This window comes from Coturnix japonica, chromosome 5 (genome assembly GCF_054131305.1).
Source record: "Coturnix japonica strain WE chromosome 5, WE-NBRP24, whole genome shotgun sequence".
Classification (NCBI taxonomy): domain Eukaryota; kingdom Metazoa; phylum Chordata; class Aves; order Galliformes; family Phasianidae; genus Coturnix; species Coturnix japonica.
The window spans coordinates 12,523,065-12,549,710 of record NC_140667.1 but is presented as its reverse complement, the minus strand read 5'-3'; the positions used below and the strand labels follow the sequence as shown (position 1 = coordinate 12,549,710).

At 47.6% G+C, this 26,646-nt stretch overlaps 2 protein-coding genes across 18 annotated transcripts in view; both read left to right on the top strand.

Moving 5' to 3' along the window:
* Nucleotides 1-17,779, top strand: part of CD81 (CD81 molecule) — a 27,789-nt gene extending 10,010 nt beyond the window's left edge. The window contains exons 2-8 of one of the 2 annotated variants that reach the window (XM_015863902.2): nt 2,760-2,874; nt 10,498-10,595; nt 12,036-12,110; nt 13,152-13,259; nt 14,089-14,184; nt 14,495-14,587; nt 14,787-17,779. In XM_015863902.2, the coding sequence (XP_015719388.1) occupies nt 2,760-2,874; nt 10,498-10,595; nt 12,036-12,110; nt 13,152-13,259; nt 14,089-14,184; nt 14,495-14,587; nt 14,787-14,849 (648 nt within the window). In that variant the 3' untranslated portion in view covers nt 14,850-17,779. Of the gene's footprint in view, nt 1-2,759; nt 2,875-10,497; nt 10,596-12,035; nt 12,111-13,151; nt 13,260-14,088; nt 14,185-14,494; nt 14,588-14,786 lie in introns of those variants that run through there. The other variant, XM_085550039.1, reaches the window with a different exon arrangement.
* TSSC4 (tumor suppressing subtransferable candidate 4) lies at nt 15,017-26,646 on the top strand. 16 transcript variants are annotated; one of them, XM_085550028.1, is made up of 5 exons: nt 15,017-22,442; nt 22,723-22,847; nt 23,424-23,486; nt 23,667-23,739; nt 24,685-26,646. In XM_085550028.1, the coding sequence occupies exon 5, from the start codon at nt 24,773-24,775 to the stop codon at nt 25,793-25,795; it is 1,023 nt and encodes a 340-aa protein (XP_085406154.1). In that variant the 5' UTR covers nt 15,017-22,442; nt 22,723-22,847; nt 23,424-23,486; nt 23,667-23,739; nt 24,685-24,772; the 3' UTR covers nt 25,796-26,646. The 16 variants fall into 16 exon arrangements, with proteins under 16 accessions (XP_085406154.1, XP_015719398.2, XP_085406150.1 ...); XM_032444733.2 differs by lacking the exon at nt 15,017-22,442 and adding an exon at nt 22,498-22,526; XM_015863912.3 differs by lacking the exon at nt 23,424-23,486.

Sequence of the window (26,646 nt, the reverse complement as noted above, 5' to 3'; positions counted from 1 at the left end):
GCCTGTGTTGAGTTCAGTAAAGAAGGTTTTAAGTTCTGTGGCTTCCTTCAGTTGAATTGTATCTTCCTTTATCTGACTTAAGTCACTTTACCTTCTTACATTCAGCTCTGATGTAGCAATTAATTCCTGTCTGCTTGTTTGGTGAGCTGCTTCCATCACTCCCCATGCCCCAGACTGAGTGAGGAAGGTGGTGTCCCAGCAGGAGGGCCAGCCATAACCACGGGAAACTGTACTGCTAAAAATACAGCATTGTGAAATACCTGCATCGACATAACCCTTCTTCTCCATGGGGCCAGGCTGCAGGATGTCTGTTGCACTTCAGTCGAGGAGCCCTGTAGCCATGGCTTCTTCTTTCTCCTCCTCCTCCCTGCCAGGAAAGCTACTGGGGAGAGGGGTGGAGAAAGGCAGCAGGAGGAAGAAGGGTGGTAACAGCAGGAAAACTGAGAGTGACACATGTCCTCATGTGCACAAGCATCATCTTGTATAAGGATCCCCCATGTTCAGAATGTGCCTTGCACTCTTAAAAGCATGGGAGTTTGCCTCTTTATCATGATGAAGTGATGGCCCATCTCCTGGATTGTGTGTATCGGGGGGGCTCTCATTCCCTCTGTGCCAGCTAGCAGCCTCGGACATGTCTTGGGCAGGCAGGATCCAGCTAGAAAAGCCTGTCTGTCTGAGGCAGAAGCAATAAATCTCAGAATGCTGGAAAAGAGCAGCAAAGAGGAAACAGCAGAACTGCAATGGTCGGCCATTCTGTGCCAGTACGCTGTGCCCTTTGGGGTGTAAGGCCTAGGAACAGCTCCTTGCGCAGGAGTGGGGGTGGCAGGAAGAGGGTGGAAGAGGTGTTGTCTTTGTGTTTTCTTTTCTTATGAGGTTTTTCTAGATTTTTAATATCATTTGTAAAATAAAGGTAGGCAAAAGCACAAGTGCAGGTAGGCATTAGGGGAACTGTCAGTTAGAGGAGGGTCATGATGTGGAAACCACACCTAAGAGAGAAATGTAGCATGAGCTTTTCTGAAATTGAAGCTTTTACTATTGCTCCCATTAGAGTAGTCCTCAAATAACACAAATCAGGGCTGTGTTGCGTTTGTGTTTACAACGAGTCTCAGAGACCTTATGGTCTGAACAGCATGACAAGGAGAAAGGAATTCAGTAGCCTGCATGAGGTGATGGATACCTACAGCAAAAAAAGAGACATGTAGGCAGTAAGGCTATACAACTCAGAGACCAGGAACGCGCCCAGGGAAATCAGGGTTCTCTGAGTGCCATTGCAGTGTAAATGCTGCACATCCCGGCGGACACAGGGTTACTCCAACACACCAGAAGGGTTTTCTCCCTCTTGTTTTCATTCCTTTGGAAAGATGCCGTTGTTGCATTCTGTGCTGCTTGGTGGTGGAAGGATGTCTGATTTTCATGGAAAAAGTTAGTCAGCATAGCCTAAATCCTGTTTTCATTAGTGAATGAATGTCGTTTGCTCTTAAGAAATGCAGCTGCTGTTGGATTGAAACTTCCAGCTGAAGGTCCTTGGTGCTCTGTTTAAAAAATGCTTTTCTTTCTGGGTTGTTCTCTAATTGGGAAAAAAAAACCCATCACGTTATTCTGCTAGAACCTGAGTTTTCTGTGGCAATCGAATGCTCTGTTTTCCCCTTCCATGCTCTCCTTCCTCTCTTCTTGTTTCCTTCCCCACTGAATCCCAAGTGTGGCTGAGTTCTTTGCTACATTTAGGAGATGGCTTGTTTGCGATGGCATCCGTGAATCTGAGGGCCACCCAGTCCTGGTGGAGGATAAGTGGACACAGGCTTTGTTGTGTTCTCAGACAATGAGCAAGCAATGCCGGACTTGATTTGGGGCGATGCCGCCGGCTGCCTTATTTGGAGCCCAGCTGGGGTGCTGGCTGCCTCCGTGGCAAGTCCATAGCCAGGGCTGGGAGAGCCACAGTGGAGGGAGCCTGAAAGCAGGAAGGTGGCATTGATCGCCGGGGACTAGTGCTAAAGGTGGTCACTGTAGAGAGCAAAGCCTTTCTTCCTTGCCCTCCTGAATTGCCCAAAGGGTGCAGGTGGGGATTTTATGCCAGGAGCCACGATGTCAGCTTGCTCAGAGTTCTGCATGGGCTGTGGGCTCGCCCAAGCTGTGGGAGCACCACAGTGAAACAGTCTTGGTTGGTATTTGCAGGAGGCAGCAAGGGAGAAACTCACCCTCTGGCCCAAGGAGGTGTGAGACTGGATAGAATGCAAGGAGCCTTTTTTGGAAATCTCAGTCCATGTGCATTTGGTTAAGCACTGCTGCACTCACACAGCTGAGGATTTTGTCCTTTTCCTAAACAAAATCTCTGTTTTCGTGACCCTCATGCTTTCACCTGACCCGCCTCAGACCCTTCTGAAAAACATTGTGCATCTGCTTCTGTAGCTTTCAGCAGTTATCTTCTGGTTTTGTACATGGGCTCTTTTTTAGATGATTGGCTTCAGGGGCTTCAAACACTCAGATGGGTCATTTAAGCAATGTTTCCAGCAACTGATTTGAAATTGCTAAGATTTTTTTTTTTTTTTCCTTTTAATCAAGTTTTCATTGTTTCCCCTCTTTCTCTGGTGCTTTTAAGTGAAAGGGAATTGCCATGGATAGCACAGCGCGAGTCCTGCTGGAAGTCCACTCTGCCAGGGAGAAATAACTGGACATTAAAGCCACCTGCAGGTCATCATTGTGCTCCTGTCTGGGAGTTCAGGTCTGGCCATGGGTAACGTGTGGCTCTGTTCTCTCTGCAGCTGGCCGGGGGCATCATTCTGGGAGTGGCCCTGTGGCTCCGCCATGACTCGCAGACCACCAACATCCTCTACCTGCAGCTGGGTGACAAGCAGGCTCCCAACACCTTCTATGTCGGTGAGTAGTGCTGGGATGGGAGCAGAAGGGAGGCTGACCAGATATTCTCTGTATTGCCCTGTTCTGTGGTGATCATTTGTGGGTTGCACAGGTGGGGTGAGGACTGGTCCCTACAGAACACATCAGATCAGTGACACAGAAAGTATGTGTCTGTATGTCTGGGGAGGGCGGAGGTCTGAGTCTGCTCCTCTTCTCATCTGTAGCTGAAAGTGTATACGTTCCATTTGCCCATCAAGTTGTGTATCATACAATCACAGAACAGCTTGAGTTAGAAGGGACTTTGAAGTCCACCCAGTTCCAACCCCCTGCCATGGGCAGGGCTTCCCCCCCACCAGCTCAGGCTGCCCATCCAGCCTGGCCTCGAGCACCTGCAGGAATGAGGCATCCACAGCTTCTCTGGGCAGCCTGTTCCAGTGCCTCACTGCCCTCTGAGGAAAGAATTTCTCCTCACCTAAATCTCTCTTTTAGTTTAAAGCCATGTCCAAGCCCTTCTGCCCAGCTGTGCATGGTTTTGCCCCCTCCTGCTTTGTACCCAGAGCTGTATCTAAAGCATTTCCCCTTTGTATGTTCTACATTAATAATAATAATAGAAAATGTTAAACATTTTCCTTTCCAGGAGCTGATCCAAACACCTCCTCCCTTTGGAGGCCAAATGGATGTGTCCCAAAAGACACTTCTCCGAAACCTATGAGCATCTTTTGCTCTTCAGCTTATTTACGTTCACTTTCTGTCCTTGCCCTTTGCTGTTTGGGTGCGGGTGGGGAGTGTGCAGCAGCAAGCCAAGCCCCCCCAGCCTTGCTGGCTCCTAGTGTTCCAAGCAGCCCGGCCACATGGCTCCTGCTCTGTTTAAAGTTATAGTCAGCAACACTCTGCCTGGATTCCTTCTGGTGGCTGTAATTTCCATGCAGTAATAATAGCAAAGAGTTTCTTTCAGCTGCTGTCTCTCTTAGCCAGCCCTCTACAGCCCAAAGTCTGGGATTCTGTTTTTCTCCATTTACTCCTCTTTTTCCCCTAACAACTGGCACACCTCCGCACCCCCTTTCTCCCGGCCATCCAACAACCACAGAGTGTTTCTGCCTTGGAGACCTCTCTGTTGAGCCCAGGACTGGCGTCTAGGGATGGATTTTTCCCCTTCAGGCTGCTTTTTGGTGGCTTTCAGGGCTTGTAGGGAGGCTGTAATGCTGGGCAGGCCTTGCTGTGGGATGGGGATCACAATGGAACAGTCAACAGGAGCAAATGTGCATAGTGGGGTTTGTATCTGGGGGAGGGAATGACATTTTGTTACCTCCTGTTTTTTCTGCTGTGTCCTTCTTCCCCAACAACAACAACAAAAAAGAGAGTTGTTTTGTAAAGGTTGTTGTAGCCACGTGTGTGTTGTGAGAGAAAAAACAATGCTGCACGTGGGGTTGGGCAGCAATGGAGAAGCGAGAGGAGGAGGATGTGGGGAGCAAGGAACGATGCTTATCTTTCTCAAGCCTATGGCAGGGCTTTGTGTCTACCAAGAAATAAGGCAGAAGCAAAGCAGCTTGCCACTACAGCCCTCTCTTCCTGCAGGTCCCATCTTGGAGAGCTCATGCTGCAACAAGGGGCATGGAAGCTGCTCTGGGGCTTCTGAGAGCCAGTGAGAATGGGGATGGGGATCTCTGGGGTGCCATAACTTCATGTTTTTGAGACTGTAGAGGAAAGTTATTGTTCTTCTTCCCAGTTTATAGTTTTACAGTGTGCAATTTTCAAGGTGATTTGACTTGCTAGGGGGTTCTGCTGGCACTGATGAGTCATTTTGCCTAGAAGAGGGAACCTGAGCATGCTTCTACGTGTACATCAGTTGTAAGTCCTCAAGTGTAAGTTACCCTATGGAGAAACAGTGTGAGCCTGCAGTGGATGCTGGGTGCTGCACAGCCCTCCTGACTGGCAGTGGTTCTGAGGGAGCAGCTGGGTTTCCTCCTATTCTTTCTCTCTCTCCCCTTTTAGTTGTGGATTTCAATCAAGAACCCATCCTGAAATACGCTGTTAGCCGGTCAGCAACCTGCCTTCACAGTAGCTCACAACGTTGACAAACTGAATGCCAACAACTGGCTAACCATTTCCTAGATATCTAGTGACCTCCCCCCATAAAGAACTGTCTTCTTTTTCAAAAGAGCAATGTGGTGAGAGCCTTGCTGCCGGCTGCTCTAGGCATTCCAAACTGGGCAATGTGCACCCAGCTGTTCCCAACTAGGAAGGAGCAGCACGACCCACTGCTTTCATTGTCTTATCCCTGGGCCTCAGGCCAAGCATGAAGCCATTCAGATTTGGGGGTAGTTTTCCATGTGGCGCTGGGTGTAGGAAGAGGGCTGCATTTGCTGCTGTTTAGTTTACCCTCTGACTTTTCACTTTTTGTCAGTGGTTCCTCTGCTGTTTCCATCCAAAACAGCAATGCCAGCACTCCTTGGGAGGGTGTAGGGTTTCAGTCAGGCATGCAGTAACAGCTTAAATTTGGACATGGAGGCTGTCACTGCCACTCCCTTTCTTTGCCCTTCTCTGCTGTCCTGCAGTGTATTGCTGCCCAAATAAAAAATATATCATCGCTTTGCTATATTTGGGCTTTTTCCCCTAGCAACGAGGCTGATAAAGACGGAAGTTCTGGCTCTGGCTCCCCAGCATCCACATGTGATACTGATGCGATACCTATTGCTGCCGTCCTTGCTGCCTACTTTCAAGAGACTCTGCTGGCCTCGGGGTCTCTAATGCTCATGTTAAAGCTTATTTAGCAGCTGTGCAGGAGTGGTCAGGACATCTGAGCTTCCCTGGGTTTACCTACTGGCCTTCTGGCATGCAGGGGCACTTATGGCCGTGGGTTCCAGTTGTGACCAACCCATTATGTCACAGGGCTTGGCTCAGCAGCATGTCTTGGGTGCAAGCTCTCATGGAAAGACCCAGAGAGCCCCAAAGTCCCAGTTTCTGGGTTCTTGTGCTCTGCTACTTCAGGGCCTGACATGTAGGCTGATAGGCAGAGGTGTGAGCAGTGGCCAAGCTCACACACCCAACAGTAGAAAACAGGGTTTACATTTGGCATTGAAGCACAGTGAGCAGAATGGGTGATTGCTAAAGCAGCGTGTACATGGTTTGTTGTTTGTTTGTTTTTTTCTCAATTGGAAGTACAAGTATTTTTCTCTATTGGAAGTAAGCCTATTTATAGTTAAGGACAATTTGATTATCTAGTCCCTTAAAAGAAGAAAAGGCTGTAGTTTGCAGGTCCTGGACTTTCTGCTAATTGCTGACAGATCAACTCCATCAAGAGTGGTGGAATTCTTAAAGTAATTGATGGAGTGCACAGCACGTTGTCAATAATTCCCTCTAAGTGTTTGGCTCAAACCATTTCTTTAACAATGAAAATAATCACCTTTCCATATTTTAGCACAGAATTCAGTTTCTATTAAAAAAGCAACTTAAACTTAATTGTAACCCAGCATACCTTCGTAGTGACTAGCTCCTGAGGATCATTTACTCTGCAAGCTAAAATTGGTTCTGACTTAAGGCCACTTCCCTGCTGGCTTAGTAAATCTTGACTTAAAGTTGGTGGCAGTGAGTTATTTTGGGTTCAGATCTACCCAACTGCAAAACAACTTCTGTCATCGTGTATTCAGGTTAGGCTGAGAAGACAGCCTTGTTGCCTCTAACATGCAGTCTGCTCGTGCTCCCTGTTTGTGCACTGAAGGCAGGAAGAGCTCTAAAACTCCCTGGGTTTTGTGGGTGCTGGAGACATGCAGAAGGCCTCCTCCAGGCTGCGTGCTGACTTTTGAGACTTAACGTCTCTGTCATATGATTTTGTGACCCAATATTTCCCAGACAGGCAGAATAGAAGAAATCTGGTTGTGTCATCTCTTCCTGTGGGGTCAGTTTGGGTATGGGTGTGTACGCATGTGGACCTTGGTTGGGTTTCCTCATGCATTCCCTTTGTTTTTGCAAAGGAAGGTGAACCCTTTTCCTCTTCCTCATGTTTTCCCACACAAAGGCAGTGTCTCCACATGCATGCCGTGTGGTCCCAGAGGACTTTCCATGCTATATGACAGGGTTGCTCCATCTGGAAGGCATTAGCAGCCATGGAGCAGCAGCATTTCTCTTAGGAAAAGGGCTGGAGGGAAAGGAAGGGGCTTCCCAGTTGTCATCTTCCAGCATGCCTTCTCTGCTTTTCTCCTCTCTCACACCGTTTCCAGGAAAGCACTGTTGATCCTGCTTGTACTGTGGGATGGGATTCAGGCTCCTGGGGCTGGGGAGACCTGGGCTGATTCCATAAGTGGATAAAAATATCCCAGTGCAGCCTCCCCTCATCCAACCCAACTTGGAGGGACTTCCCACGCCCTGCCTCTGTCTCACCCTCAAGTTGAAAGGAAGCGGGCCAGGGTCAGGATTTGCTGGCTGTGGAGACAGTGTTCTCTGGGACTCATCCTCCCCACCTCCAAGCAGTGGTGCCAGCCTTCCCTGTTTGGCGGCCACAGCCCTGCCAGTCTCACTGGTGGTTTGCACAAGCCTTGCATTCTCCTCCTTGGGAGCCGCTCTGGCAGGAGGATGAGAACAAAAATCTCTTTTTCCCTCCCCACAAAGGCTCCATGAGCCCTGGCCTGGCAGCCTGGGGCAGAAGGAGCGCATCCTAAGGGGGGCAAGGCTTGGAGAGCAGCCCAGCTTTCCTGGGAAGAATGGTGCGATGCTGGGGAGATTTCTTTTTGCCTTTTTTTCCCCCCCCCTTTTTCTTTTCTTTTGGAAACATTGCCATGGTGACCTGAGGGGAAGAGACTGGCTTCCATTAGCTTAATGAGTTAAAGCTGCTGAGAGAGAAGAGAGAGAAGGGGGGGGGAGGTAGGTGGGAGCTGCTTGGGAATGCCCCTGCCTGGAGCCTTACACAAGGGGAGGGCTGCCTCTGTCCCGCTCCTCCTCATTTTGCAAGGACTATGCTGGGCTTGTTCCTCCTTTTATTCTTCTGTGGGTTTTTATTTTATTTATTTATTTTTAATTATTATTTCTTCTTTGCTTTTTCTATTGTTTTGGTTTTTTTTTTTCTTTTCCTTCCCGGCAGAGACAGGGTCTGGATTTTACAACACTGCGGCTGCCAGCAATGTGACCACAATGCTGGAGCAAGCAATGACATCCAGTGCTGCCTTTACCTCTCCCACCCCTGCTCCCAACACTGAACATCCTGGATCCTAGCTGCAGTAAGAAGCATTTTCTGTCCAGGATAGGCTCACAGGCATTAGTTCCCTCCCTGAAGATGGAATTAGGAGGAGGCTTGGGCAAGGGGAAGCCTGGCCAGGTGCTCAGAGGAGCAGTGTGTCATTCAGGATGGGATGACAGGTGCCTTGCTCAATGACGCCAAGCCCACGCTGGCTGTCATTGCTGCAGGCTACCAGGAATAAGGGTTAAGAAGTGTTGGGCTGCTTTCTGAGAAATGGGCTGGGCTGTTCCAGACTTGCTATGAGCAGACTTCTCGCTGCCTGGCACCCAGGCAGACACCAGGAACCAGCCCCTTTCCCTCAGGGGAAGGGGTGGGTGTGGGAAAACATAATCCAGAGTGTGTGGCTGGGTGTCTCGGTTGGCTTTTATTTTCTTTTGCAACCTTCCGTGCGGCATTTCCAAGGAAATTTGTATTGTATGAGACCATGTACTTGTGTTATGTATTTTGTGAATGTTTTTGAATAGGCTCCATTGCCTCCCCATAGGCTGTAGTGCTCTAAGAGGACATTGTAAGGGCCACTTTTTTGTGTCTCACACTGCAACTGGCCTTTATCCCCCAAGTCTTAAAGGGTTTTTGATCTTTCTGTGCTCAGGCTCATCTCACTGTCTTGGCTGTCTGGTCCCAGCATGGGATGTGGGAATGGTGGTGAGGTATGGTATGGTATGGTGAGGTGGTGAGGCTCCTCATGACCCTTAAACAAAGCACAGGAAAGGGTTCTTGTCCCTTCTGTTCTCCCAATGGTGTTCTGGCAATGCTTGCTCAGCCTGGAAGTTGCCTTCAGTGTTCATTTTGAGGGATATAAGAATGCAGCCCTCTACAGCCCTGTGTGGGAGCCGCCTGTCAACTCCCTGCAGCATCATGCCCTCCAGAAGTGTTGCATCTGCTTTGCTGACACCTATTGGGGGGGGGGATGTCAGTGGGAGTGGTGGCTTCTGTGCCATGGCAATGACTTGCTCCCTTGTCTGCAGTGAAAGGAGCAGCCAGTGGGGTCGTGGTGAGGATGTCTGTGTCACCGTGACAGGGACATCCTGCTGGGTCAGCTTGCCATTGTGCTGCTCTTCCCTTGCACCCGGCTTCCTCCCTCCTGCTGCCTCTAAATATAGCAACGGAGAGATGTGGGGTCCCAGTAATGGGGCTGTCCATGGGACACTTCCCTGCCCAGGTGGGCTATGGTGTTTGTGTGGCAATGGCTTTTGTTTTGAAAGGAAAGGATTGGGAGCTGAAGTTGACCCTTCCCCATGTTTTACACATCCATACTGAGGTTTTACACATATCAAGGTTGTTGTCTATGTAAATCTTAGAAGGTTTACCTTGGCTTAACTCCACTTGCAGAGAGGTCAGTAAGAGCACGCATGTCATATGAGCGACCCATTACAAATGGTGTGCCCATTCCAGATGGCTTTGGAATGAAAAGTAGAACCCGATTACAAAATGGCAGACCCACAATACTTAAGAATATTAGTTAATTAAAATACACCAAACCTATGGGCTGCACGAGGAGAAGGCAGCGCTTCTGGAGCTGGAGCTAGGCGAGGTGCAACCAAACTGGCAGCATTTGGCCATTGAGAGCAGCTCTGGGTTCTTGAGTGAAGCTTTGGTTTCCCAGCAATTTGTGCCTGGAGTCCCAGCCTTGGAATAGTTGGGAAGCAAGTTTGCTGTGAGAGTTTAGTAAGCTGAACTAAAGAAGACTTCACTGTGGAAGCACCTCTAACAAACAAAAGCTAGATTGTATTAAATGAGATGCTTAAGCAGTGCTTTTCCTTTAGTTTTGTGGTGGGATAAATATTTGTTTGATGTATAATATAAACAAACCATACGCCCTGTTGCTTGTTTAAAAAGATACGCTAAATCATCATTTTTATTTCCTCTGCTTAAGTATTTAAAATAGGGTGCCATGGGAATTCCTATGATGCAGCCTTCAGGATGCTGTAGTGCCTTTGTATTCCCTGCTATGGCCTCTTCCTATCACCGATCAAGCAATTTTGGGGGTGCTTGCTTTTAAAAGGTTCTGTGTTACTTACTTGGGGTGCTCTGAGGTCTGACTCTCCTCTATGCTATGTGGTTTGCTGGGGTGTGTGCATCCCACTGAGCAGGGAGGGTTGGCTAAGGATGAGGGATTCTCTGTGGACAAAGTCACCCCAAAGATGCTTCGTGATAGTGGTAACTTTTATTTTAATGGGAGGAACAATAGAGTAGAGGTTTGAACCTGAGGATGTCAGTGTTGGTGGAGCAGCAAGCAGGGTGAGATGCAGCAAGCAGGCTTTGCTGCTGCCACGTCCACCTCCACGGCTGCTCCTCTGTCTCCCAGGATTTAATTATGCACACCTGTAATTAGCAGCAGTGGGCAGCCGGCATGCCCGGCTATGATGAGATGCTTCCATAGATCATCCCTTACCTCTTGCTCTGCCTTGCAGGTATCTACATCCTGATCGCGGTTGGTGCTGTCATGATGTTCGTGGGCTTCTTGGGATGCTACGGTGCAATCCAGGAGTCGCAGTGCCTTCTGGGGACGGTAAGGCTTCAGACCAGGTGCCAGGCTTCGTAACATTGCCAGGCAGGGGCTACAAGACTCAGAGAGACGCTGGCTGCTAGATGCTATCAGTGTGGAAGATTGTGACCCATGGGTGTAGGCCCTGTTAGAACAGGAGGAATGAGAGCTTTCTTCCCCTTGCTCCACAGTTTGCTTACTCCCAGGCTGCTTCTGTATCCACACTGGCACTAAGGAGGGGCTTCTCCTCAGCTTTTATAAAGCGCTTTTGTACATTGGTGGATAAGAGCAGGGTTTTGCTGCAGGCTTTATTGGTGCTACCAGGAATAGGAGGAGCCCCTGTGCAAATCTGACAGCGATGGCTGCAGCAAGGTCTGACAGCTTTGGGTTGTTTTTTTTGTTAGCGTGAGCAATTACAGAACCTGAATTGCCCCTCGTACCCTCTTGAAGTTGGAAAGAGGATTAGGAGGGCAGATGGTACGACGTACCTGCAGCCCACTGGGGAAGCTGTCTGCTTTGGCTGAAATTAGCAGCTCGAGCTGCTGGGTGCTGCTCACATGTGTTCGTGCTGTGGCCTGCCAGGAGAAGGCTGGAGGTGCTTTCTGATGGCCCTTCTTGCTGGCCAGAGCTCCCACTGGGCTCCAAGGACATTTAGGGCAGCATAGTTGGGGTGCACTGCAGGAATGACCCAGAGACCTCCATTACCCAGCCAGGAGCACCTGCATGTGCTATGGTGTAGAGCTGTACCCGTGCTGCTTTGCAGCTAGCAAAACTGTGTCTGCAGAATGCTGGATCCCCTGATCTGGGCTGAACAAGCCACCTTTCCTCAGAGAGTACCACCATGAGAGTGAACCCTCCTACTGAGCTCTGTGTGAGCTCTGCAGCACCCCACTTCCAGTCTGACAGATTGACCACCATGGCATGTTTCTGGGACACAAACCAAGAGAAGGAAGAAGGCTTGGTGTGGTGGCAAGGAGGAGTGTGGGAGCTGCACCAACAGGGCAAGGCTGTGGGAAGGCATCACTTTTTATATTTATTCAAAAAACTGCAGTATCTTTGCAGGGCTGAGAGCTGGCCGTTAATCATCCTCTGACGCCCTGCAGCTCCTCAGCAGCCAGAATGTGCTTTTAACTCTGCATTGGCAGCTCCTACCCTGGGGCAGGCTGGGAGGACTGGCTGGGTGTTCCTGCAGCAATTAGTTTTGTGATACATGAGGCATCCTTGAGCCTGCTGTCTCTGGGGGGTTGCGGGGGAGGGGACTCTGGTTGTCTCTCCTCAGCCTTGTCAGTAGGGAGCTTTGGAATGGAGTGGCATCTGATGGCTTGTAGGATTATGTGTTTGGGATAAGTGTGTGAGAGACCTTGCTTGGGTCTTCTTCACTAGAAGTGCTGTCATCCACCCCTTACTGCTTCTTCAGTCTGTACAGCTATGCTTAAGCATCCCTCTCCTGCTTTGTCTCTACAGTTCTTCACCTGCCTGGTGATCCTGTTTGCCTGTGAGGTTGCAGCTGGAATCTGGGGATTCGTCAACAAAGATCAGGTAAGGCAGCTCTACATCCTGTGACTGTGGGATGGGGAGGCTGTGCAGGCACAAGGGTTGGGTTTGACCTGGCTGCCACTGGTGGGAAGTGAACTTGAGTTTGCAAGTAATGCATGCCCTGGCAGAAGGTGGGACCTGCTCAGCTCTTACATAGCTCAGGGCTGTGGATAGAAACATCCTTGTACCAAGGAATCCTAAGCAGTCCAAGATGTGCGAGTAAAGTGGCACAGCAAGATGGAGGCAGGGTGAGGAGGGCTGTGGCTCTGCACGCAGGTAGAAAGCTCCAGGATATGGGAGAAACAAATTTGCCCACGTGAAAGCAGTGACCGCAGCAGCTCACAATGAATTTCAGTTTGAAATGGGTGGGGCAGCTTTGTGTTGGCCTTTTCAGCCACAATAAGCAAGCTGCTTGGAAGCCTCTGACAGCTGGCTGTTCCCCAGTATTGTGTGAGTGCGTCTCATGGGCTGGGAGGGAAGAGCTGGGTGCTGTGCCATAATCAGAGAGTATCGCCCTCCAAAGCCAACTTTTTGAGTGATTATGGGGAAATGCTGGGATAAGCGATTGAAATGGTGCTCCTTTTTGCCACAGTCCCTTTATTTGTGTGCTAATTCAGCACGTGCTGCAAAAATAGGTGAGCTGGAAAGCGCTTTCCTTTCCATAGTTGCCTGTATTTTCTATTGCCTGTTCTCCTTTCATTGCTCTCCCAAATGATTGGGAAGTGTTGGAGGAGAAGCTATAAGTGAATTAGGCTTTTTTCTTGGTCTTCTTTCTTTTTTTCTCGCTTTGCAGAGCAGATCCTGGTGGGTGTGTGCAGTCCATCAGGCCAGCTAGCAGAGCTGGGGCATGGCTGTTATTTCTCGAGCAGCCATTACAGGATGGGGGACGTCCTACCCCATGATAGACAAAGCTTTCTCCATAATAAAAAGGGTCCAAACCTATTAGAACAGTATGTCTGCCTGTGAATGCCATCTGGGCGAACCTGCTGGATGGGTTTCCTTATTCTTCTCAGGCTGAAAGGAAATTTTTCTGGTCTTTCCTAGATAGCCAAAGACGTGAAGCAGTTCTACGACCAAGCGTTCCAACAGGCGCTCATGGCGGATTCAGACTCAAGCAATGGGAAGGCTGTGGTGAGGACTTTCCATGAAACGGTGAGGCGCTGAGCTCTGCTCCAGCTACACACAGTTGGCCAAGGCAACCGCTGGGGAACTGCTCCCCACGGAGAAAGAGGCATTAAATTCACCTGCAGGGCTTGGAGTGAGGACAACCCTGCATTATTAGTGCTTAGAATTGAGGTGAAGCAAGACTGTTCTTGCTAGGCTTTTGCTGCCTGCTTTCCAAGCTCTATGGAAAAGAAAAAAAAAAAAAAAAGCTCTTCTGTGTAGGAATTTCCTTCAGCCAGAGGAAATGAGAATGTGGGAGGAAGAAGGAGAAACTGTGGGCAGGAAAATGGATAGGAAAAGCAGTGTCCAAAGCAAATGATGCTTCATTCAGGCCCTACTCTGTAAGGCTACTGCTTCTTAGATGCCGGGTAACAGAGCTGCACCTCCTTACATATTCTGTCCTTCACACTGTGTGAGGAAGCGTGGCCTGAGCTTTAATAAAACTACTTTTAATTTACCTCAGCACTCTCAATAAAGTATAACTCGGTGCAAGACAAACATTGCTCTGAGGGGCTGCATTTCAGACTTCCTCTGCTCAGCAGGAAACAAGTCTTTGGAGAGAGCTGTATTCATTCTCATCCAGGATATGAGGCCAGACATGTCTGGGATCACTGTAGGAAGCAGCTGCCCTGCATGTGAATAAAAAAGTAGAATTTGTAGAGTTGTTTCTTCCTCTTGCCTTCCTCCCCCACCCCCCCACACATACAAGATGCCTCTAAAGTCTTGGGTGGCTTTTGGAGATGTTTAGTGGTGAGGAGAGCATTGCAGGGGAGATGGTTTGCTGTGTTATAACCTGTTTTTTTCCTTCTCTTTGCAGTTGGACTGCTGTGGTCCTGATGCTGTGGTTGGAACACTCACTCCTCTGTGGAGAGATGACCTGTGCTCGAAGGACTTCCTGAAAGGCTTGCTGCAGGTAGGACTGACTGCTCTGCCTTCAGCACTGCCATGGAAAGCTGGGGATTTATTTGGGATCTGAATACAGGGTAGAGCTGTTGTTTATTTGGAGTTTGTATAGAGGGACATTGGAGGTTCCTCTTGATACTCCCCGTGCTGCTCCTGCTTGGGGAGCTCGCAGAGAGGTGACATCCACTGGGGAATCCTAGAGCCAGGACCTATAAACACGAGTGGGACAAGGGGAAAGCAGGGACCTCAGAGTGCTTTTATGGATGCCTGGGGAAGGTGGGAGGACAGCAGGTGCTGACTGTGGTGGTTCTCTGCTTCAGGCTGACGCAAGCTGCCACAAAAAGATTGACGAGCTCTTCTCTGGGAAGCTGTACCTGATCGGTATTGCTGCCATCGTGGTTGCCGTGATCATGGTAAGCATCACCACGGTGAGGATGGGAAGTGGGGAAGCTGGACCCCCACCCAGCAGACCCAATGCAGAGCAAGTACAAATGAGAGTGCTTACTTGGAGAATGTGGTACATGAGAATGGCTTAATCCCTAGCTCCAAGAGAGGGGAGCTCCCATGTGTTGGGGATCAGCACCTCACTGGTGGCTTTGTGTCTCCTGACAGATCTTCGAAATGATCCTGAGCATGGTGCTGTGCTGCGGCATAAGGAACAGCTCCGTCTACTGAGGCGTGAGAGCGGGGAGGGGAAGGGGGGAGCAGGGCAGACGGCGCTGGAGGGGACCCCAAGTGCCACCAAGTGACCAGGAGACATTTCAACAAAAGACAAAGAAAACAATGTATATAAATACTTCCAATATTACCATACAGTACTTATCATTTTTATTTTGAAGTACTTTTTTTTTTTTTTTTTTTAAATAAATAAAACTTTCCCGTATCCTTGTGGCTCAGTTAGTTACACATCAGTTTTGTGTGATAGGGAAGGCTGCTGTAGCAGATCTACTCCTTCCTTCCCCCTTCCCCAGCCCCCAAAATTCAGAAATAACAGTGGTGGAGGACGTACAGAGGAGAAGGCTGCGGCCTGTTATCAGAAATCTTTGCCTTGCTTTTTACTCTTTCAACACAGACGGTTTTGGTTGTTTTTTTTATCATTATTATTGTTATTATTTTTATACATGCATAGTTTGATGCTGAAGCTGGATTTAGCTTTTTTTTGGTCATTTGTTTTCTTTTCCTACCATCATCCTAACTCCCAGCGTTTCCACACTGTTGCCTGGGAAGCCCAGGAGAGAGGAAGGGAAGCAGCCCAGGTTTGGCTGGGTGTGTTGCATCTCGGGGAGGTGGAGGTGAATGCTCCTATCGGATCTGTTTGCATCACTAGATAAACTCTTATGCAGCTCACGCTAGTGTTGTTTTGGTTTTTTTTTACTCTGAAAGTGGAAAGATCTTTATGGCTTTATTTTGTTGTTTTGTTTTTCTATGAGCTCTGACTTTATAAATTGGCTCATTTCCAGCGATCTGTCATGCTAAAGGGTCGGTGGCTGGGGGTGAATTGAGCCCCAGTTCTTCTAATAGAACATCCTGAAAGCTAAGTTTTTCTATTATTTTTTTCTTTAAACCTCACTGAATGTTTATATACATATATTTCTGGGGTGAATCTAGCATTGTACAGAGCTTTCCAACTGATGCTTAGATACAAATGATATCAGGGAAAAAGAAAAGCAAGATTTTTTTTAAAAGAAGAAAAAAAGAAGTCCTTAACCTTTAAAATCCTACATTTACATACCGCAGGGTGACATATAGGGGTTCCCAGCTGTATGCGTATATGCTTTAAAATTTCATCTTTGCATCACTCTTCTGCTCAGTGAAATTTTCCCTGCTTATAGCATATTGTCTCACTCTGTAGCATTGCTGGGATAAATTCATAGTCTGATTTTTGAGGAAAAAAGAAGAAAAACAGTTGTTTCTCTCTTAAGACCTTTCGTTTGCAGTTACAGTACCTAGAGATCAGCTTACCAAAATAAGGGAATTCAGGATTATTGCACCAGTCAAACACCTCCCTGTGCCCTGGTAAGCGCTGGTTGCCAATTAGATGTATGTGGCTTCTGTTGTATGCCACTGTTACCATGTACATAGAGGGGAAGAGTGACCCAGGATCTATGTAATAAAATCAGAGTGTCTCTAAAAAGATTATCTATATGTATAGTTCTATAGATATATATTTTTAAGCAAAGCCTTTTCCTTAGTCCAAATGGGCACCTGAGCTGGAAATCTTAGCATCTCTCAGCTCTTTGCTGCATCGAAGTAGGGAAGGGAAGATGTAAAACTTGCAGTCACCTTCCTCACTTCAGGAATATCTCTGTTTCTTTGAGGATTTCACTCTCCCTTCACATTGCAGGGAGGAGCTCCAAATCAGATGAGGAGAGTTGTGGTCAGTATGATCACCTTGTCTGTGGCATGTGGGTGCCAAAATGGAGCAGGAAATTCCTGCAGTGGGGCAAGCTGATCCCTGCAGTGGCTTTTCTCCCCTTCCGCTCACCCCTTTCCCATTCCTGCCTTTTAGTATATAGGGCCTTTAAGAATTATATAGAGGGAGAAAAATATATAAAATTGCGCTAGGTAAGAGGAGGACGTGCTTCCACAGACCTTTGTTTTGAGGGGTTTGGAGAAGAAAAGATTCAGCCTTAGAAACAGCCTTAAAGCAACACTGCCCTGAATGTTCACTTTGTGCTTCCAGCACCACTTCGGGTTTGCAGTAGGTAACCCCTTCCAGGCTCCCCAGCATAGCTCGTTTCCACGTCATCTACTCTGTGGCTATTGATGTATACATCGGCCAAGCATGTGTGTTTACATATATGTGCATCGGGATTGTCAGCATACAGAATGGATGTGTAACTCGACGACTTTTTTGTTGACTGTTGATAAATATGTGTATAAATATGCCATTAAGCATTTCAATTCTGTTTTCTTGTACCGTGTTTTTGATATTGTTCAGTATTCAGTTGACGCTGTGTAAGTAGCTGCAGCTCTGTTTGAAGATGGACTAGGCCTCCCTGCAGAGAACTCGATGCAGGTCAGGTGCATCCTTGGCTGGTATAGCTTCAGGGATCCGGGCTGTCCCGTGCAGGAGCAACTGGGAGAAAAATAGTGCTGGCTGAGGGAGCAGGGAGAGCAGCAGGGTGTTTGCTTGGACCATGTGCTGCCTCCTGTCCCTGTGGGTGCTGATGGGGATGTCACGGGAGGGGCTGAAGGAGTTCTGTGGGGAGAGAGATGTGCTTTCTTTGGAGTTCAGCTGAGAGTCCCCATGTTCAGTTGTACGGGTTGACCCAGAGTGGCTGCAGATGAAATTGTGGGTGGTGCATACAAACCCTCCCCCATGAAGCACCTTTCTGAAGCAAGAGGCAGCAAGCTGCAAGCAGAGTGATGGGGAGGATGGGGGCTGTGGGGAGGGGGTGAGTGAACTGTCCAGGTCTGAGTTCAAAGACCACATGGAAAAGTCAAACAGAGCTGCTGACAGCTCAACTGAATGCTTGGGATTTTTTCATACTGTGGAGCATGCCACAAAGCAGTGTGTTTAACAACTTCTTTTTGCCTTTTTTTTTTTTTTTTTTTTAAGAGACAAAACAGAACTCGATTTAATAAACATTTCTCATAGTGTGCATCGTGTGATGAACCGCTGCAATTTTACAACCAGTTAATCTTAACGACAGGATGCTTTGTGAACCAGGCCTCAGCAGCGTGGGTGGGGAGGGGGTGGCAGGCTGGGGATGCGGCTGGAATGGTGCTGAAGGGTGAATGAGGATGCAGCTCTGGGGGAGCTAATGTGTATTGCAGAATGTGTGACTGTTGAAATTCAGGGTTGGGGTTGTGGCAGTGGCATGCATACCTAAGTGGCTTCTAAACTGACCCAAAACTTGGAAATAGGCCCCAAAGACCTCTGCTGCCTTCTGGCCTGGGGCTGTTTGTATAGATGGTCTGGTAGAGCCTCTGCAGCTTCAGGGGAGCAGTGAGGGAAGAGACCAAGCGCTGCGATCTGACATCTGCCTTTCTGTCTTGTCCTGGCTGGGACTCCTCACTGTGCCTAAAGCATGGTTGTCCTGCAGCCATCACCTGTGCTGATGCAGAGAGGGATGGAGAGCCCGGCTCCCTGCTTGCAGCAGCTGCACCCGTGCTATGAGATTGTGCCCATCTGTTCTTTCACTTGTTTACCTGAATGTTAATGGAGTCAGAAGTAATGACTTCTGGAAAGAAAGGAAAAAAAAGTTATATTTAAAAACAATTTAAAAAAAAAATTAAAAAAAAAAAAGGAACAAAGCAAACCACTCCCTCGTTAGTGGATTTTTAATGATGTATTGTCAGATCTTGTTTCTTTCCATCGCGTACCAATTTCTGCCACGTCTTCCAAGGGAACAGGGTTGTCTTGTTCTCACTTTGAAGCAGGAGTCGGGCTGCAGGGAATGCAGTCCTTAGCTGACCTTCCAGGTAGTTTCCCGTGAGTATGATGCTGGTTGCTTCATGCCTTAAAACGCTTGGACTGTGGTGCTGCTCCAGATGGGGATGAAATTATTCCTGTCCTTTTGGAGCTAATGTTACACTGATGTGAATTGCTGGTGTTAAACAGGGAGAGAGGCAATAGTAGAAACAAACTGGCAAAGCACAGCACGTATTTGGCATCTGGGCTGTATGCCTTGGGACTCCAGCCTGGAAACATAGCTGGGATCCTAAAGCTTCTCCAGCTGTATGCTGTACCCTGTTGGCACTTCAGGTCTAAGCATTAACACGTGTTCAAAGCAAATGAGTTGTATGCCACGCTTGAGCTGAGATGCTGAGAGGAGAAATGGGCAAACCAGGCCCTTTTAAGGTGTTGTTCAGGGAAGGAGCTGGTTATTCTCGGAGAACAGCGGTCCTGCTGCGTAGGAACATGTGAGCTGCACGGATAAACCACTGTGCGGGGAAGGGTGGGTGGAAGCCTGCAGCCCTCTTCTTCTCAGATTACACCACCAGCCACGGCTTGGCCTTTTTTTGAGCAAAAGTTTCTTGTCCAGAAGGTTGAAGGACTTAACAGGGAAGGGCTGACTCACTGGGGATGTTACTAGGGACTCCTGTTTCTTAGGAATACTTACTAGAGATTATTGTTTGGGGGTATTTTTGTTGGTTTTTGTTTTTTTGGGGTTTTTTTTTTTTTTTGGTCAAGCAATTGTATACTAATTTAGGCTTTTCCCAGCGGAGTCCTTTCATCCTCTGCCCCCACTGACCAGTTTTAAAAGAACTTTCTAGAGCATTTCTAATGAGAAGTTTTGGATGTATTTTTTGCTTTGGGCAGCTCTATTTCCTAAACCAATTCTGGGCTGTTTGTGTTACCAGTAGCAATGTGTCTAATTGCTTCCTACTAAGAGGACCAGGACTAGTAGCAAAGGTATAAATTGCTGATGTCCATTCTGAGCTTAGATGTTGTCTGAGCTCTAACCACATTGTGCTGTACTCCCATGGGGTGTTGGGAGCAGGCAGCTCTCCCATACAGAGCTGTTTACAGCAGCAGTTGCTGCAGGGGAAGGCACCCTCCCTCCCTCTTCTCCAGCTGCCAGCTCCACTTGCCTGGCTCAGAGATGAAGAATGTCTCAGTCACTGCACTCAAATTCCTGCTCTGAGCCGCTGCAGCCTTTGCTGGGCATTAGTGGGTGCTGAAGGGGAAAGGCAAACATAATTAACTGCATGCCTGGTGCTCGATTAAGTGATAGACACGGGCCAGAATCCCCTAATCCCATATGCACCAAATAGAAGTTAAGGGTGCGGTGTTAATTTCTGTGTTTTCTGCCTGACCATTCCTCAGTTTCAGCCTAGGGAGCATCACGCTGTCCTGCACAGGGCAGAAGCTCAGCAGGAGGCAGATACACAAAGATGCACTCTGGTGGTGCAAACATTTCAGCTGACCTCTAGCAGCTTGCCTGATGCAGGCAGCTCGCTGCTTCCATTTCAAAGCCCAGGGAACTGGAGAAGAAAGAAAACACAACTCAGCTGCCAAAAATGCTGGAAAGCCCACATCTTCCCACATGCAGATACATTATAGTGGGTATATAGCTGCAGCAGTTAGGCATAGGCAGGTGGACTTCCTGACATTTCTCTGCTGGGATTCAGGAGCCCCTCTAGTCTGATGGTTACAAGTAACATTTCTTGTTACAGTTTAATCACTTTTTTCTTTCTTTCTTTCTAAGTGTTTCTTGGCCCTGTTTTGATAGGGAATCCCCTCATGTTCAAACAGAGCACCCAAAATGTGGTGGTGCGAGGCCAGGCAAATCCTGTCTTACACATGCAGTGTCCCTAACAGAAAACAACTGCAGGTTCTTCCTACAGGTTGGCAGTAACTTTGTCATTGGGAAGAGTCAGGTTGATACCTGTCTTCATTAAATATATTCCCTCCACATGAGTTGATTTTTTCATTGCTCACTTAGCAGGGTGAAAACTCCAGTGTGAGTAAACAGCACTGGAATAAATCAAACCTGCTTGCATGTGAGCCAGAGCCAAAAGAAAGCATAAAGTAAAACAGGTAAGCAAAAACTGATGTAGGAGAAAGGCAGTGTTAAGCACCAAATCCTGGAAACATCCCACCGGGTTTCAAGGATATTTATAGGCTTTCCTTCTTGTAAATGGGAGAGGTCAGGTGATTATTTCCCCCAGCCTTTACTCATTCTGGCTTGGTGCAACTGCAGTCTTCCAGCAGAGGAGGATGTGCTGTGCAACGCTGTGCTTGAGATTTTTACCTACAGGAAAATGTTCCTTTCCTTCCCTACTTCCCCTCATGAACTCTGGCATCAAGCTGAGCATGGCCATACCAGACTCATGTCCACAGTTGTTCTGGGCGCATGAGATGGAGAAAATACATTGGATCGCTGTGCTTGGCCTTCAGTATCACAGTGGCTGCCGGGGAATTGCCTGCCAGTTTCCTACAGCCATGAAGAGAAGGACAGGCAGCCTCTCCCAGGCTCCAAGTGCAGAAGCCTTCAGTGCATAGGCTGGGGCTGGAGCCTGCCAATTGAGCAGCGGAAACAGTCACCGGATAGGGGCCAACAGCAGATTTATGTGCAAGAAAGGAACACAAGGCTCCCAGCAGCAGGGCTGAACGAAGACGCACTGCTCCCTGCAGAGGCACAGGGCAATCTCTGCACAAGAGCTATGCCTGTCCCAGGCATGGTGTACTTGTTTGGAAGATGTCCTGTGATGGCACACAGAGCCATGTCGAGTCCCGCACCCCTCTTCAAGCCATCTTAGTTCACGCTGGCTAGGGCTAGGCTTTACCATCTGTTCTTCTTTAGGATCTGACTCATTATTTTTATTTCAGCTGTCACCAAGCAATAGCAAAAATCCCAACACAACAGCACATTCACCATCGTGAATTGCCTTGTCTGCAGTCAGCAAAGAACAGCTCATCCCCAGTTCTCTGCGGTGTGTGAGACTCACCTTCTGCACAGCGACAGGAAAGGAGTAAAAGGATACAGACAGCTGCTGTAGTAACCTTAGCCATCAGCTGCATCCTGACAAAGAAAAGCCCAACCCCAGATCCATGGCTTATGCTGCTTGCCTCCACCCTTACAAAAATAGGGCATGACCACGCTTAATGCACATCCTTTCCCTGCCTGCTGCTGGTATGTCCAGACAGCATTATGCAGCAGGCTCAGCCCTCAGCCACTGTCTGTGTCTCCCCTGCCCATTGCCTGTCTTTGCCTGTGACTCCTGTTTCTGCTCACATGCCAAAGGACCCTGCTTTCCTCTCTCTTCCCTCCAGACAGGAATCCATCTGCCTGTGTCTCCGCTGTACATGTATATATGTTTAAGGAAAGGCTTACCAAATGGGGAAACACCTCTAGAGCCTCTGCTTTAGAACTTAAAGCTTTTAGCTGAAGAAGGGGGAAAAGAACCAGATGGCCTCAGCCAACACCAATAAAACATGTTCCGACAGAATTCCACATCTTGACACATGAACAAAAAAATGTTCTTTTGGGACAGAGGATGGAAACTTGCTTTTGGCCGGACACTTGTCTCACACCCCAGTGACTGAAGGCTTTCTGGTTATAAAGTACATGCAAATAAAAACTCCACGCTTCCTCTGAACCGCTCGCTGCTGCCAAGCCCAAGAGATGAGGAAAAAACCAACGCCTGACTTGTTTTTTCCACGCGGTTTGGGTGAGGAGGGGCCACCCCCGACAGCTCCACAGGCTGCAAAATGGAGGGCGAGCTCCTGGGAGCTGTAGTCCGGCCGCGTCGCTCTCAAAATGGCCCCCAACGGGGAAAGCGCAGACAACTACAACTCTCAGGATGCAAAGCGAGGTGACGCTAACGGGAAGCAGGGTTGTACTTCTGCTTCCTGCACTTCCCCACCTCCACCTTCCTCCGGGCTTGCGCGGCTTTGGGGTATGGGGCGTTTATTCGGTGCTGGGTGTGAGCGGGGGGGGGATCCCGGTCCGGGGAGCTGGGTCCTGGGTTGGCAAGGAATGCGGTATATGGGCCCATGGTGCAGTGTGAGGCGGTGGGTTGTGTCGTAGTGCTGTCTGTGCGATGAGAATGGGGTCGAGATTTGGGGTGACGGAGCTCTGTGTTTGCCTCCCAGCTGCAGGAGGGTGAGCAGAGCCAGCAGAGCGAGGCCAGGATGGGAGAGGCTGATGGAGAACGTGGCAGCCAGAGAGACACGGGCCTGTGTGTGCTGTGCAGTGCCCACGTTGCTGTAATGAACGTGTGAGTTTGTCTGGTGTGTTGTCAGCATCTGCGTGTTTGGTATTAACGCTGTTAAATTATTCTTCCAGTAGCAACGTTTTCCCTTTCTGTACAAATGCTCTTAGCAAAGAGGTGCCCTCATTCATAGCCTGAAACATCTGTTTTGCTCAGCCCTGCTTTTTGGTGTTTCTTTTGAGTTGCACTCGTTTCTTTCATGTGTTATAAAACTAAAGAGAAAGGTGCAGGATCTTCAAATGATTATTTTGCATTTGGGGGTTGCACTAGAGGCCACGTTTCAAAAGCAACGGTGTCAAAACACAGCCAGACTACACAGAACACAGCATTCAGGCCATTCAGTTCTTTGCAAGCTTCTCCACATACTAATTCCTCATGCAGATGTGTCTCTAGTGGTAAATACGACCTTTCTTTGCAGGCATCTCTGTGGTGTCCTGGGTCTCTTTCCTATTGGCATGTAGTACCTGCAGTGCATATCTAGTACCTTCTTGGCTGCAGTTAACACAGTACATTTACTAATTGTTTACTGCATGTGTAAATTACAGCTTTGTTTTTTTTTTAAAAGTCTCTCTTCTGTTGTAGAGAATAAGACTTGGCTTTGTGAATGTGGAGACTGAGTAACTGTGGTGGAGCCTGTCCTATTAGGTTTGTGCTGTTCTTTTGCTAGTATTCAGGATTATCTGAAGACTTTTATGCAAGCTTGAGCTTGTGTCAGATTTAGAACTCTGCTCTGTAGCTTTGGGTGACTCAGGGAGAAAGAATTATTTTCAAAACTCTTTTTAAAACTACATTTCCAGTATCTTGATGGAAATGTTTGTTTTCTAGGGTGGAAGTGCTGAGATCTTTGGTGGCTTTAACTGACCCTCAGGAGGGGAAGCTGACTCAGTCTCAGGAGAAAGTGAGTGACCAGCACACTTCCCATGTCTGTTTACTGCGGCTTTTCAGAAGAACCTATAATTGTGTTGTTTAACTTAACCTAATAGTAAATGAGAACACTTTCCCTAATTCACGTTTTGGAGAGCTGAACTGAAGTGTATTTTTGCCAAGTCTATTTTTGACTGCCCAACAAGCAGTGGTGTTTCAGCCTGTACTGTACTGGAACTCAGGGTTCAGGTCACCGTGTCTTTTGATTGACCAAATGGGCAGCTCTTGCTGACCATTGCTTGCACCCTCCCCTTGTTTCCAGTGTGCTCACACAAGCATGGCATATGCAATTAGTTTTCATAATCTGTCTCAATTCATTTCTCACGCTCACTTATCATGTGATTGCAACTATCTAGTAATAACGTAAAAGCTTAAAGCCAAGGAAGGAGTGCACCTTGTACTTTGTCAGTTTAAAGCTGACACAGAACTGTAGCTCTGAGACATTACAGGCTGTTCTGATACATTCCTTGATCAGCAGCAAGGCCCTTTTTAATACGTAGAATATGATTGGGGACAGATGTGAATTGGCAATGAAGAACTGCAACAGACAAAAGAAAGTCTAAGAGATTAGGATTTGTTTTTATGGATTTATATGGTATGGGTAAATGAACGGTGTACTTTGGAGAATCACTGCTGTTCTTGGAAGAAGATATGTGGAACAGTTATATTCAAAAAACTTATGCTCATCATTTAGCAATTGGTCTTGCTGTTACCTTCAGTGAAATTCAGTGCATCACTATTTATAATTACTTTGCATTCTTGTACTGAATTTTGTGGAAGTCTTTAATATTAATGTGCATCTGTTCCACAGCAATGTACTGTGATATAGCAGTAATCATTATCAGGACTGTCCCAGAGTGATGGTCATATGTGTGATTTTCATTGCGCAGTTGAATTTTCATGCTCTTTTATATTGTAGGCATTAAAGCTGCTGGACATTTGGAAAACCATATTTACAGCCATTCCTGGGCCTGCATTAAGGACCTCAGTGGAGTGATAGCTCAAAGATGGGAGATCAGGATGATGCTGAACCCTTCCTGGGCACCAGGACTGCCACTGCAGCAGACTACGAAGGAGCTCAGCCCTCTGACGCAGTGTCGCTCAGCGATTCTGATTCCGATGATTTGGGATTAGCAGATGAAGCAGAAGTTGATACAATATCTCCTGAGGATCCATCTGTAGATGATGGGGATTACAGACCAGGGGACACTGCTGACCCATCAGAAAGCAGCGAGAGGTCTCCTGTTCAGCCATTCCTTCTGAGGGGCATGAGTTCTACATTCTCTCTCCGCAGCCAGAGTATTTTTGATTGCTTGGAGGAGGCAGCAAAATTGTCTGTTCCCTCAATGTCTGAAGATAATGTTGTTGATGGGAGGTTTAAACGTCCCTTACCTCCAACTACCATGTCAAGTAATGTAATACCAGAAAGCCTTGGAAAGCCAACCAGACCAGTGCAGTCTCCCAGAATGTCTCCAGCAGTGCCTGACTATGTGGCACACCCAGAGCGCTGGACCAAATACAGCCTAGATGGAGTGTCAGAGTCTAGTGACAAGACTAACAGGGCAGTGGCTATGGAATTTCTAGAAGACTTGAAGAAAAGAAGGGAGGAACAAAGCTCAGCTGCCCAAGACAGCTACACCCCATATTTCAACCAGGATCCTTCCAGCTGTGGAGCTGGGAGGATTGTATTCACCAAACCTTCAAAAAGGGGTGTTGATGGAATAGAAAAGAAAATATCGACAGGAGAGGGTGATAAGAAACAAATCAAAACAGATCTGAAAGGAAAATCTGTAAAGACTGATGACGTGAGGGAGGAAGATAAGGTAGAGCTGGGACATTTAGGTGGTGCTGATAGAAAGGCAACAGAGGAGGAGGGATGCCTGATGGTGGAGAACGTGAATATGGAAAATGAGCATGGTGTGGGTGAAGAGCCATTGGCAGAAAAAGTTGGATTCCATTGCAGCAAGAAGAGAAATAGAAAAAATTTCCGACCTAAAATAGATGACGAGGGAGAGGAGGAAGAGTCTTGAGTGATGGAACGAATCGGAAACATGCAAGAATTTCTATACTCTTGTTTTGTTATGTTTTTGGTTTTTTTGTCAGGGACCCATGTGATACCATTTTGTCTAATGCTTTGCTTTATAGCCACCCAGACCACTTTCATTTTTATAAATTAAGCTACTAAAAATAAATTACAGTCTTTTTGTTAGTGAGAACTTTGCAGGCAAAGGATAGTTGCAGTCTCGCATGAGAGAATAAAGCGTGCTTTGTTTGAGCAGCTCCCTGGGGTTTGCATTGGAGCTCAAGTCATCATGAGCACCACAGAAAAAACAATTACCCCACATTTAGAGCTTTTCCTAAGTCCTGTAGAATGTGGGAACAGAGGTGATGATCTTATCATGCGGAATTGTTTAAACAGTGAAAATAAAAACAGGTCTTCCACTAGGTTTGATTTCTCCCGACCTTTCCTTTTTACATTATCTTTGAGAGTACAGCATGAGGTTTAGAGGGCCCAGGTGGGTGCTGGCAAACCAACTATTTTTTAATGTGGTTTCAAATATTTAACTTACTGTTACACAAAAAAAAAAAAAACAGGTTAAGAAAATACCATTTTTTCCTGCAGATGGGCACAACTTTGGAAAACATTCTAGTAAAGACACACTGAAGATCACTACTGCCAAGTCTCATCATGTTGAGTGTAGATCAGTTATGCAACAACTTCTCTTAGTACTGTGATGTGTTGATTTCTTTTGCCTGCATATTTGTTTAGCCTTTCCAGATGGCCCTGCTTCCACATTTCTTGGTGTACATTTGGTGGGAATCAGGATGTTTGTAGAACTGGATGCTTTTTTCCTTGGAATTCAATAAACTTTCAGTTGTA

Bases quoted from the DNA above. Each gene is read 5' to 3' on its own strand.
- TSSC4 (XM_085550031.1), top strand. From the start codon at position 24,773: ATGGGAGATCAGGATGATGCTGAACCCTTCCTGGGCACCAGGACTGCC.